The 13,352-nt window shown below is 33.9% G+C and overlaps 1 protein-coding gene across 2 annotated transcripts; it reads left to right on the top strand.

Moving 5' to 3' along the window:
- The first annotated feature begins 10,090 nt into the window (after positions 1-10,090).
- On the top strand, positions 10,091-13,217 carry LOC111701153 (uncharacterized). 2 transcript variants are annotated; one of them, XR_002765155.1, is made up of 3 exons: positions 10,091-11,505; positions 11,891-12,645; positions 12,907-13,217. XR_002765155.1 is itself a non-coding variant. In XM_023472323.1 (2 exons), the coding sequence occupies exon 1, from the start codon at positions 10,277-10,279 to the stop codon at positions 11,468-11,470; it is 1,194 nt and encodes a 397-aa protein (XP_023328091.1). In that variant the 5' UTR covers positions 10,091-10,276; the 3' UTR covers positions 11,471-11,505; positions 11,891-13,216. The 2 variants fall into 2 exon arrangements, 1 of the variants encoding a protein (XP_023328091.1); XM_023472323.1 differs by having other exon boundaries at positions 11,891-13,216.
- Positions 13,218-13,352: the final 135 nt, after the last annotated feature.

Raw genomic sequence — 13,352 nt, 5'->3', positions numbered from 1 at the left:
AATAAAGTAATAATTAAGCAAAAGGAAAATTATAAAGCAAGAAAAGTAATAAACACAAAAGACGGAAAGCTGGAGTTAGTTTAGAGGGACAAGAAGACAGAAATTAAAAAGCAGGAGAAAGAAGAGCGTAAGAATTAAGTAGGGGATAGGTAGAGTGAATTTGGACAAAGCAGGAGAAAGGAAAGAGTAGGAATAGAGAAAGAGAAAGGTAGAGCGTATTTGGACAGAGTAGGAGAAAGGAAAGAGTATGAATAGAGTAATAGAAAGATAGAGCGTATTTGGACAGAGCAGGAGAAAGGAAAGAGTAGGAATAGAGTAATAGAAAGATAGAGCGTATTTGGACAGAGCAGGAGAAAGGAAAGAGTATGAATAGAGTAATAGAACGGTAGAGCGTATTTGGGTAGAGCAGGAGAAAGGAAAGAGTAGGAATAGAGTAATAGAACGGTAGAGCGTATTTGGACAGAGTAGGAGAAAGAAAAGAGTTGGAATAGAGTAATAGAACGGTAGAGCGTATTTGGACAGAGTAGGAGAAAGGAAAGAGTAGGAGTTGAGAAATAGAAAAGTAAAGCGTATTTGGACAGAGTAGGAGAAAGGAAAGAGTAGGAGTTGAGAAATAGAAAAGTAAAGCGTATTTGGACAGAGTAGGAGAAAGGAAAGAGTAACAATTGAGTAGTAAACAGGAAGAGAATAAAGAAAGAATGGAGAAAGAAAGCTAGAGAAAGAAAAAAGTACGATGGAGTCAGAGATAATTGGAGATTAAAAAGAATGGAAAGGAGAATAAGTAAAGGATAAAGTAGATATATATGACGGAGTAGATAAACGAGTAAGGATGGAGAAGGGTGCAAGTAAATGAAACTATACTCTTGAGAGAGATATAAACCAGAGTTCAAACTGGGAACAATTATTTATAAATACTTCCAGATTTTGATAAGATTTACTTCGTATTCTCCCTTTCAGACAGCCGTAGCTGAGGGGTATATTATTTCCCCCGCCGATATAACGGTTTTGAATAATTGGATCTTATTTTAAAACTTTTATGATATATGTTACGCATATCCATGGGATGGAAGTTTAAGAATATCAAAAATTCCTGACAACACAAAATTAGGTGTTTGACTATTTTTGACATATTATTTTCATTTGTTTAATTGACAGTTTAACATTAAAAGTTATCTTCATAGTAAGTTTTGAACGGCAACATCAATAGAATATGCAGAAGAACAAACTAAAAGTTTTTACATCGAACTTCTATGGACCTTAGAAGGAGGTTGCGTGATTAAACAAACCTGGAACAAACGGAATTATAAAGATCCAACGAGGTTGTAGAAACTTTATTCATTTAATAGTTCGAGAAGAATCTTGGAAAATAACAAAACAGTTCCTTTTACCAGAGATTTATATCTTACAAGGTTTTAATATAAAACTATTGAGAGGAACATAAAATGTTATAATTTTTCGCATGAAACCAAATAAATTTGCTTCTTTTATTCTTGTGCTTAACATCTAGAGGAGCTACAAGGTAACAAAGTCTAACAGTAATATCGCATAAACTTGACCTTCTCCTTCTGTCTAGATGAGAGTGAGAATAGTTTGGAGAACAAAATAAATCATTGAAGTATTTTTTAAACCAAATGAAGAGTCTAGGAGATAAATAAAAGAGATGAAAAACTACGAATAAGATGAGAAGTTTGCATAAATCTGCAAGTATGCGTAAATATAACGACTCCCATAAAGTTTAAAGATGAATAAACAATAAAAATGAATCTTAATGCTTACACTGCTCGGGGTTCTCACTCCAGGGGATCTTGAAGCAGGGACGAGTATCAGAGTTTATGGGTTTACAGTGTCAAGACAATAGGCAGGACCCGTAGATACGACGGAGAGAACTGGAGAAGGGGCGTAAACAGAGAAATGCGAACAAAGAGAATGAGGACAACAAATGAGGATACTTAGAAGATCTTAGAGTAAGATAAAAAGGCGGAAAAAGGGTAATGATCGAAAACTAATTAGAAAAAAAGATAAAAAGAGAAAAGTAGAAATGTAGAGAAATGACGTCAAGGATTAAGAAAAGAAAACGGAAAGAGCAAAAAATTGAAACCACGTTTTAAAATAACTAAAAAAGGATGGTAAGGGCGAATGGATAAGAATCTGGAGGGGGGGGGGGGGTAACTGATAAAAAACATTAAAGTTAAAAAGAGAAAAAACTGAAATCAAGTAGAATGAGGCTATCTAAAGGATTTATGAGATCGCTGGAAAACTAGCTGGGGATTTGGTTATGTAGAACTACAATACACCGGAAACATAAAGAGATGTGAATACTGAATAAGAATTTCAAACCAAACTTTCTAAATTCTATCTCATTGTTTTAAATATGAATCATATCCGCTACAAGTCAACTTATTGTCCCAATTTTAAATACAACAGACAGAATGTCCCAATTTTATTTTATAAAACCTGTAGGGTGTCCTAAATAACATGTTTATCAAGAGCCGAAGTTGGTCATAGGGTTTGTAATAATTAACAAATGACTGTACTATAAGACGTTTAGGACAACTCTCAGAAAAAAAAGTTACCATCTTTGTTTTAAAAAATTGGCGGAAACATAGGAATTTTGATTCTATTTCATAACTTGAAATCTGGAAAAATTGATAAAAGGAAATGAGTCTTTGTCACAAACTCAAAGTTTCTAATCCCTGTATCTTTGCAACAAGATCGTGTAAACTTTTTATATTTCAAACTTAGACCATTTGATATAAGAGAAATCATAGTTTGAAATATCTAAGGTCTACGACATTGGGTTAAGTAGATATAGGGATTAGAAAACCAGAGTTTGTGGTAAAGACTCAATTCCTTTGCTAAAATTTTCTTATTGATACTTCTAGAAGTCTCAGAACTAAAGTAGTTTTTTTTAAGTTTACTTTATTTATTTATACTGAATACATTTTTGGTCAGGTTGGCTTCAAGCAGATTGCTGTTGTGATGTAAGGAGTGTTCTCCTGAAGGTGGATTTTCTTTTTTGTCACACCACAGGAATATCTAGACTATTGATCAGAGAACGATGACACTTTGGAGGCTCGGTTAACCAAAAATGTTTTTATTCGACGATGAAAAAACCAAACAGAACCTTTAAACATGATCCAGGACGTATTTTAAAACAATTTTATGAAATTTAATGGTAGTTTAATGGGGTTAAGAAGGGAAAAATTAATATTTGAAGAATTATGACATGTCCGGACGGGAAAAGACCATCAAGATTCAAGACCCAAAAAATGGTCAAAAATATTGAAAATTGTTCAAACCATATTAGCAAGAATTCTAGAAGTATGTTTGCCAGTCTCTGACATGGGACCAAAAGGATGACGTTGATTATGTATCTCGTATGTAAATCAAAGCTAGAAAACTCCTCAAAAATCCTTCATACATTTAATACTAACTCTCTCTTTTCTTTTGATCGTTTTTAAAAGGGTCTAAAACAGACTTTGTTGGATCAAGTTTGGAACCATTCTGAATTTTTTTTTGTTCGACTGTGACGAACGAAGCTGATATACTCCGGGAGAACGCTCATTACAATTACTACAAGATCTGATTGACATCAACTGATCTGAAAAATAATCCGGTATAAATAAAGTGAACTTTCCAAAAAATAATTTCAGGGCTGAGACTTCTACAAGTATCCCTAATTTTTTTTAGCCAAACTTATTGATCACACCTTGTACCAGTCAATTTTGAAAACCTCAAGACTAAAATTAAGCTAGCTCTGTAAACTGGATTCCAAACAAAAAATACAATTTAGATCAAAGAAAGTTCAAAAGTCGTCGCTTAACTCCCGTGTTTATTGTATGCTATTGCTTACTTCTGTTTAACGAGGTTTCGAGATTTTTTATTATTTTTCCAGGAGCTCCAGGAGCTTCAGGAGCTTCAGGAGCTTCAAGAGCTCCAGGAGCTTCAGGAGCGTCAGGTGCTTTAGGATCTTCAGGAGTTTCTGGAGCTTTAGAAAATTCATGAATTGTATAGATGGGTTGGATGGGATAAGATGAATAAGGAGGATAAAGTCATGGTTAAAATTTGTATATGGAATAAGTTTTGATAAATTGGATATATACTGGATAAATTTGATGAATGACTTAGGTTGGATGAATTGTATAGATTGTTTGGATGAAATATGATTGATACATTGAATTTATTGATTATATTGAATGGATTGGCTACATCCCTTCATTTCTCTGAATCCTACAAAATCCACTACTTAATCCATTATAATGGAAACTTTCACTCTTTAAATGAGAAAACAACCATTTTCCCCGCACTGAAGCAGAGCTTTCAGTTTATTAGCTCTAGAGAATCTGATTTATTACTTTATTTTTAGATACAATTTCCGTAATCCATTAATTTTGACCCGTTCAAACTTTATTTTTGATTTTGTTCATTGTTTCAGACTCTTTTTTAAACTGGAAAATTATGTTCGTTTTGAATAAGCAGATGATACTTAATCGAACATTGAATTCATCTTCCAACTAAAATGAGACCCACAAGCACAACCAAACTGCGGATTAGGGGGATGACCGTTAGGCTAGAATTCTGATTTTGAATAGTCCAATAAACATGGAACATTTGGCAGCTAGTTGTGCAGTGTATACAGATCATTTCACTGTAATAAGTTAAATTCAAAGACTGGTAAAACTATTTGTTTTATAACAACATTAAGCATCTACAGTAAAATTGTCTAAATTTCGTCTTCCTCATCCATAGTTTTATGAACCCCATTGTAGCATTTTAACCCTTTTCAAAATACAGTAGTTCTGAGTAGAGATGAGCACGTTAGAAATTTTTTCATTTCGTTCGTTCATCGTTCGTGAACGACCCATTCCGTAAATTTTTTTTCAATTGTTGAAAAATAAATTGTTTTGTTCGTTCTCAATATTATTGTTCATTTTCCGCCTGTTTTGTTTGTGTTCTCACTGAACGATCATTCAGTAAAATCGTTCGTTCAATAAAAAACTATCGTTTTTTAACAGTTTGTTCCAAAATATCATCCGATCAGTAAAAAACGATATTTTTTTTTCAAATTTGTTTGAACTATTTTTAAGAATTTAGAGTTTTTGTGAATTTAATTTTCAAATCCCTTTAAGTAATTTTTTGCAAGAAAATCACATTTGACCTTCACGACCTTAATCAAAAATATTTGGTTTTTGTAATTTTTAAAGCTTTTGGCATCCATTTTCTTTCAAATTAGCAGATTAAATTTGGTTACCCAAGTCGTTCCATTTAAATCAATTTTCAGTCAGCTTTTCCTTTACATTATTTTATACAAAAAGCCTTTTAAGAACCTTTTTTTTCTAGCCCATAAAACGTATAAAATGGATAAAATGGATAAAATAAAAGTTTCTGTTCTAAAAACGCTTTCCCGACCCCAAACTTTGTTTGGATAAGAAGTATGAGAAGATAATGAAAAATATTGGAAACTGACAGAACCAGACTTGTTACACATTTACACACAGAGAGAAGGAAGTCAACCCACGCCTGTTATGCTTCTGACCCGCAAATTTATTTTAGATGAATTTGCGGCATTACCCTTACCCTCAGGCCCTTCCGACCTACACCCTTAATTGTCATTTTACCGAAAGGCAATAACATGTTTGGGTGATATGGGTAAATATGATCCATTTTAAAACGTCATTCGTTGGTCGGAGGCAAATCGGGTGTGGGTTGCTTTCCTCTCCTACAGAAAACTCAGAGGGTGTCTATATAAGATAAATTATGAAAAAAGTCTTGTCAAATTCATCATCTAGACTATAGGAGTAGACTACTAGATGAAATTATCCCCCTTTATCACTCCTTCCCCTTTCTACAAATTTAAAATACATGTATATCATAACTTTATAAGAAGGGGACTTGTTGGGACGAGAAGATAAGAGTTCTTGAGATTTTGTGAAATAAAAAATTAAACAAAGCTTCTAACTATGCAGAAATGGTTGAGTAAAGAAACCACTTTGTCAACTTTTTCTTGAATTGATTTATGAAATTTCTAAAGAATTGTTGAGCAGCTTAGAAAGATCATTATGCGTTATATTTATATAAAGCTAATATTCAAAAGAAAGTAGTAGTCCTCAAATTACAGTGGTCCTTAACATAATGTATGAACTTATGTTAAAATAAATTTTTCTAGTTTATTAAAATCTCTTAAGCCACTAATAATAACTTAAGATTGAATAAGGTCGTCTTCATGTTCAAATTTTTCTAGTTTATTAAAATCTTTTAAGCCACCACTAATGACTTAAGATTGAGTTAGATCGTCTTGATGCAATTTTTTCTAGTTTATTAAAATCTTTTAAGCCACCACTAATAACTTAAGATTGAGTTAGGTCGTCTTCATATGCAAATTTTTCTAGTTTATTAAAATCTTTTAAGCCACCACTAATCTATATATAAATTTGGCTTGTCTGTCTGTTTGTTTGTCTGTTTGTTGGTTTGTTTGTTTGTATACAATAAACGTCAAAACGGCTGAACCGATCGGGCCCAAATTTTTTTTGGGACATCTAGGGCCCAGGGAAGGTTTATGAATGAATCAAAATTTCAAAGATTTGTCTCCATCAAAATTCGATCTTTATTAAATTTTTGAAAATTTTGAAAATCCACGAAATTTTTTGTGAAAATCCGCGAATTATTTTTGTTTTGTTTTACAATGTACACAAAGAGAACATGTTCACAATTAATTTACAAGATGGGCGCAAAGCGCACTCTAAGGCTAGTAACTTAAGATTGAGATAGGTCGTCTTCATATGCAAATTTTTCTAGTTTAATAAAATCTTTTATGCCACCACTAATAACTTAAGATTGAGTTAGGTCGTCTTCATATGCAAAATTTCCTTGTTTATTTGAATCTTTTAAGTCACTAAAGCCACCACTAATAACTTAATCTCCTGTTCAACGAAATAACCAACCTTAAATTCCCTCCTTTTTTATGATTAAGAGAGTGATAAATGTAAATATAAAATTAAATTAGAGAACTATTTATTTGATAAATCTGTATGGATCACAGAGGGAGGATAAGTAATTATCCTCCCTGTAAATAGGGAGGATAAGTAATTATCCTCCCTGGAATTAAAAAAGGAGGGAATTTAAGGTTGGTTATTTCGTTGAACAGGAACAGGAGATTAAACGATAAATTACTACTTAACCGGGAGTTTTCATGAGGATAATTAAATTGAGGGGAAAACCACTTAGCCGAGGGCCTCCAAGACCTTTTTGGGGTTCTAAACCTCACGAGCGAATTTTTTTTGTGCCCCCACTTATCGGTTAATGTGCACCCCCCTAAAAAAAACACGTAGTAAGAAACATTAAAGCTTAAAACCTATATTAATCTTAGGGTTTTCATTTTCCTGAACAAAATTTTGAAAATGAATGATCCAGATATGTGTTGCGTAACATAATACGGAAATTTTTCCGGTTTACGTAACGTAAACCGTAAATTTTTCCGGTTTACGTAACATAAACCGTAAAATTCCATTTCGTAAACCGGAAATTTTAACACAGTGTTAGACATAGCAATGTTAAAACATTAAAAGTTAAAACTTATTTGTTCATGACATACATTAAATATCTTATTATTATAGTTCATCATATGACTATTTTACAGGTACACTATTTTTGAACAAATTAGTTTTTATTTTTAAGAGGGTCATTGAATAGGCTATAAACCATATAATTAAGATTTTATAAAAACTAGGCTCTAAATTGGTGAATTAAAAATTAATAATATTTATATTTTTTCCCGCACAAATTTTTAAACCAGTTTTAAACCTTCCCTTGGGCCATGTGAGTTGCCTCACAAATTTTGGGCTCGGTCGGTCGGTTCAACTGATTTGACGTTTATTGGATAACGGACAAACAGACAAGTGAAGTATATAAATAGAGTGAGAACCAGAAAACTCTAGGATAGGAGGACGACTTTTAGACTCAAGTATGACTTTAAATAGTTCAATGAACATGATACACGGCAATTACGTAGTGTATACTATATACGTACTAAGTTACTAATTAAGGATTACTATATATGTCTTTTTCCTTTCCACAGTTTTCTGTAGATGAAATTATTTTGAGACATGGCAGTCAGGATTTATATTTCATGATAATTCACAGTAATATTACTTTAACTACAGCTAGTAGTAATACAGCAAAAAAAGGGAGTGACCGGCTATGTAAGGTAGTTGAACTGAGTATGCAGTGTTGTGGAAAACTTATTTCGGATTCATTTGAGACATATTAATCTTTATAAAGATCTGTAAATCCTGAGTTTGAGCGCAAATTCGACGTTCAAAACTCCTACTTTGGGGGTGGATACGTTTCCAGAGTTAGTTTTTTTAAATTATCAAAAAAAGACAACGAAGAATAAAGTAAAAACTATACAGTAATCTAATTAGATGGTTAGGAACATATTTCTCAAAAGAAATTTTTTAAAAAATCAATGCTAAAATCGATTATTTCATTTTCATTATTAAATTGAATTTCTTATCTTATTTGAATTTATTCGCAGATTTTTTCAAATTCTTCAAATGTCGTCTTTTCAATAATAATTCTAGAAAATCTGCGAAAATCTTTGTGAATAATGAGAAACCAGAATAATGTGAAAATAGAAACAATAATTGAACAAGATTACTTATTCTCAATGATAAGATTCATTTTTATTTTATCAACGTATCCACCCCCAAAGTAGGAGTTTTTAGAGTCGAATGTACGCTCAAACTCATGATTTACAGATCTTTAAAAAGTTTAATATGTCTCAAATGAATCCGAAAGAAGTTTTCCACAACACTGCATACTCAGTTCAACTACCTTACATAGCCGGTCACTCCCTTTAAAAAATATATATATTTTTTTTGATTATATTGTATATCTTAAATCATATCAATCATTTAAATCTGCGTGAAACATCTTGCTCCGAGAGACTGAAATGGATTTTAAATGATCCCCGCGAAAAAAAATATTGCAAATTAGACTAAGGTACAAGAAAGAATTTGAGAAATTATCATAAAATGGCCACAAATTGTGATATTGTCAATTGATAAGAAAAGAAAAAAATCTTAATATATATGCAAGTTTAATATATTAGAGCCTGCCTATGGCCCTATAGGTCCTATAGGGGGCCTAGTGGATGCATATCTAGGGGGTGCTCAGGGGTACCACCCCCCCCCCCAGAAAATACGCCCCTGATCTGGAGTCTGGAATCTGATCCAGCAAAAATTCGGGCGATCGTTCCCCCCTCCCAGAGGCGTACGAGGGGGGCTGAGCCCCCCGCCCCCTCTATAATACACGTGCCCCCCCCTTGAGGAATGGATGTTGCATTAAATATCCATGTTTCCCATATTGAAAACTGATTATTTTTATTTTTGGTTTCTCTACAAAAGTGACTCACGCATTTCTTGCTTCCGAAACGATGAAGAAATGAAGGTTTCAAAGGTCGGACATGCGGTTAATGAGTGATTTTAAGATGGATTTAGTATAATGAGTCAGTAATTAAATAATCATTAGACTTTGTGATATTTCAAGATGCAATACTCAGTCAAATTTGTCAAAAATTTCATCGTAAAACTTAAGAATTCAACACACAAAATATTAATCTTAAGTAGAATTGAAAAATTGGGTTGAGTTGTGCTTTTTTGCGTGACGTTGCTGAATTTTTTAAAATCACACTTTAAAGGCCCTTAATATACCATTTAAATAAGTAGTTTTGCCCGGAAGAGTCAAATGTGGTGGTACGGAAGGGGAAATAGTGGTGGCTCATGACTGCCGGAAGAGAAAAAACCTTATATGTGGCACGGAAGGGGTAATAGTGGTGGCTCGTGGCCGCCTGCCTTCCCCCGCTCGTGTGTATATGATCGAATAGTTAAAAAAGGTATCAATAATTTGTTCAAAAAAGGTTTTTTAAGGGGGCAAGGGGCCCCTACACAAATGCTCTCGTACGCCCCTGCCCCCTCCCTCCGCTCAGTTACTACCCTGAACATATCTGTATTATTGTAAGATATGACCCCCCCCCCTCCTTATATTCACCTCTACTTTGCGCCCAAGTTTTGGCGGGAGAGAGTTATAGGAAAGCAGTATAGCAGTACAGTAGGTCGAACATTTTGCCTGAATTTGTTGCACTGTATCGACTTGCCTGATCTGGCTGGTTTGCCTGAAATTCTTGTACTGACACGACCTCTCCCCGACTCCAGAGCACTGGCAGGTAGCCTCGTAGATTTTCAATCAGCTGATCTCACATACTATACACTGCCACAAAATGGGTCCAAAAAATCGCAAAAAGTTTATTTGCGTAAAATGTGAGCGAAAATTTCTCACAGAGAACGCAGCCTGGACACACATATCATTTGAGCATCCAGGGAACCCAGATTTATCCGTAGAAATACAATGCTGTAACTGTAATCAACAATTTTTAAATTTATCAGAACATGACCAACATGTGCTTGAAATACACCATGAGAAACAAATAGAACCAGAACCAACTCTTTGCATTAGCGGCGATGAAACACCTATTTGTAAATCCAAATATAAATATTATTGTTCTCTCTGCAGTAGAAAGTTTGGTTCAGAGAATGCGCTATGGACCCATGCAGCTTTTAAGCATGTAGACAATTGTCAAGATCTTTCTACGCAATATTACTGTGATCCGTGTAAACTAGTTTTTGAATCGTTGCAGGAGTTTAATCAGCATCAGGAGATCTCTTTAGAACCTAATAATGCAGAGTCACCTGCAGATTTTGATCCCAGAGAGAACGGGTCCAAGGTTCCGGTTCAGGAACGAGATTTGTCGTCGGAGATATTGCTCATGTCAACTATATTAACCAATGACCTGCTGGAAGAGCATGTCGGGGTACTGGAGCGGAAGGTTGAGTACTTGGAGGAGTATATGAGAAACCTGATGAGCAATTTATTGAGTATACCTGAACCCAGCCCTTCTCCTGATATTGTTCGACCTAGGATGGAAAGACGGGATAGCCTTGAAGACCATAATTATAGCTGTGAGAGTCCTATGCCCCTGGAGGACCCGGAAAACCAGGATGTTGAAGAAGAAGACCGACGGACGGAGCTGAGTATGGGAATAGAGTTCGGAGAAACAATATGTGAAGGATCCTACCTCGAGGTTTGTAGAGAGGAAACCGTCGTGGATACACCTCACCAGGAGGAACAGGAGATGGATACAGATCAGGTTCTTCAGGATATCCGGCTCCAGATACATCATCTGGATATACCTACCTTGGAAAACCTAGTTAATTCTGATCTTCAAACTTTTGATTTACCTTTCTATGATCTACCTGATTCTACAGTACAAGATACATTAGATGAATCCCAAGCTGAAACTAAGACCCGGAGAAAACTATCCCGGAGCCGAGCACTGCCAACCCAGGATGCGGAGGGAGGAATGGAAACTGGAAGAAAACGTTCTCAATCCCGTCCTACCCTAGCATCAGCGTAATAATATTCAATCAGTCATCTTTTCTAAGAATTCAGGTTGGAGCATTATTCACATATCTTTTATAATCTGAGACATAAAATACATACTCANCCCCCCCCCCTACCTGATATCAAATATGTACATTGTACATGCATTTAAAAAAACTAAGGGTGCCCATTTTCAGAGGGGTTTTTATTTTCATGACTCCGTAAAAATAATTGTTCCCCAATGTGTAAGTTTTATAATAATGCTTTTGTCGATCTATCATTTTTAAGAAAATATCTTTGAACAGGATGTTTAAAGTTTAAGTAGTATACCATTTTTTTAAGGGTGCTGGGCATATACCCCTGTATTTTAAATTGATCTGAGAGTTGGAGGGCCGGGGGTAAATTTCTCTTCTTTTTTATATTTTCAACCCAAATTATAAAGTTTTATTTTCAGATAGGACTCGACCTTCCTGCAGAATGGATGATCGCGGTCACAGCACCTTGATGGAATGATTTCAAATCATTTTTTCGAAATCATTAGGTTCATAATAATTAATAACGTTTTGCCGTGTACAAAGTTTTTAAATGATTTAAGTTTTATTTCCAATGACTTGGAACTTGGTAGTGATCAATTTTCTCTATTTGAATAACACAATAGTCACATTTTAGAAAAATAGTTAAGCAAATGTTTTCTCACATTTTTTTTTATGATATTGAAGTTTTAAGAACGTAAATTGTTTTCAAGAAGGCAAGGTGTCAAACGTTTTATTACAAGAATATCTATTTAGAAATCTGTACCTGTTTTTTTTATAAAAACAGTAAATAAATACCCCTCCCCCTTGCCAAGAAAAAAACTGCGTACCCCAATTGTTATTTCCTGGTCATTGAAGAATATATTGTTAAAATTTTTCCTATTTATTTATACTTATCCTAAATCCAACATTAAATCACTAAATTGCTCCTATTTAAGCATTTTGATATTGTTATTTAGATCAAAAAAGGAAGTTTTTAAAACATAGATACCTCTCTCAGCTCTCTCCTCTAATTATAATAAGATTTTTTTTCACAAAGAAATAATAAAAAATGACTCGTTAAATGTTACAGATTTGATAAATGTTATAAATGTTTTTAGTGTTCAAATTAATTGCTTTTACATCATGTAATACCAGTTGTATTCGAGTATTTTCCTAAATTCCCCCCTTCCATTAAGTACAGGGTTCACCACAACGGATGAGATAAGAAGACGACTTGATTCCAATGTTAAATTAAATGTTATTTAATGATACTGCAACAAAAAGAAACATGTCTACAGTTGTAGAGAATTGTTAATAAAAAGGAACATACAGTTTTAATTCCGTACAGTCTTCTCTGAAGTTTCATCCTCTCAGGGTAGCTCAAAAACTGAAGTTGTAGATTTTTTATAAATTCTAATTCGTCATACGATCAACCATTTGCGGGGGGTCATTTTAGGAAGGTATGAATCTTTAAAATTGTTGTGTAAACATAGATTTGCCTGTACAACCCATTATTTATACATTTTTCATCTTCATACCCTAAATGAAAGACTGTTTTTAGCAGAGAAATAACATATTTCTGTGATAATAAATCTTAGTCCAATTTTTAAAAGCAACTACTGCCTGTTAAAAATCTTCAATCCTGTATGTTCGGATAATCACAAACGACTGTCTTGTTTCTTAACTCTTAGTTCTCTTATTAGTGTTCAGATTTTATTGATAAATGTTTCTTATTCTGTTAGAACTCAATAAATTGATTGCTGAAACTTTACTCTAATTAATATTGGGTTGTGTGCGCTGTTCGTTATAATTTAGAGACCTGACGAGTGATGATAATATTCTCTCAGTTTTGAGAAAAGAACCCCAACTTCGTGTTACTTTGAAAAGACAGGAAAGATCAAT

Source organism: Eurytemora carolleeae, unplaced genomic scaffold (genome assembly GCF_000591075.1).
Source record: "Eurytemora carolleeae unplaced genomic scaffold, Eaff_2.0 scaffold97, whole genome shotgun sequence".
NCBI classification, from domain to species: Eukaryota; Metazoa; Arthropoda; class Copepoda; order Calanoida; family Temoridae; genus Eurytemora; species Eurytemora carolleeae.
Note: the sequence above shows the minus strand (reverse complement) of the source record. Positions and strands in the feature narration are given on the sequence as shown.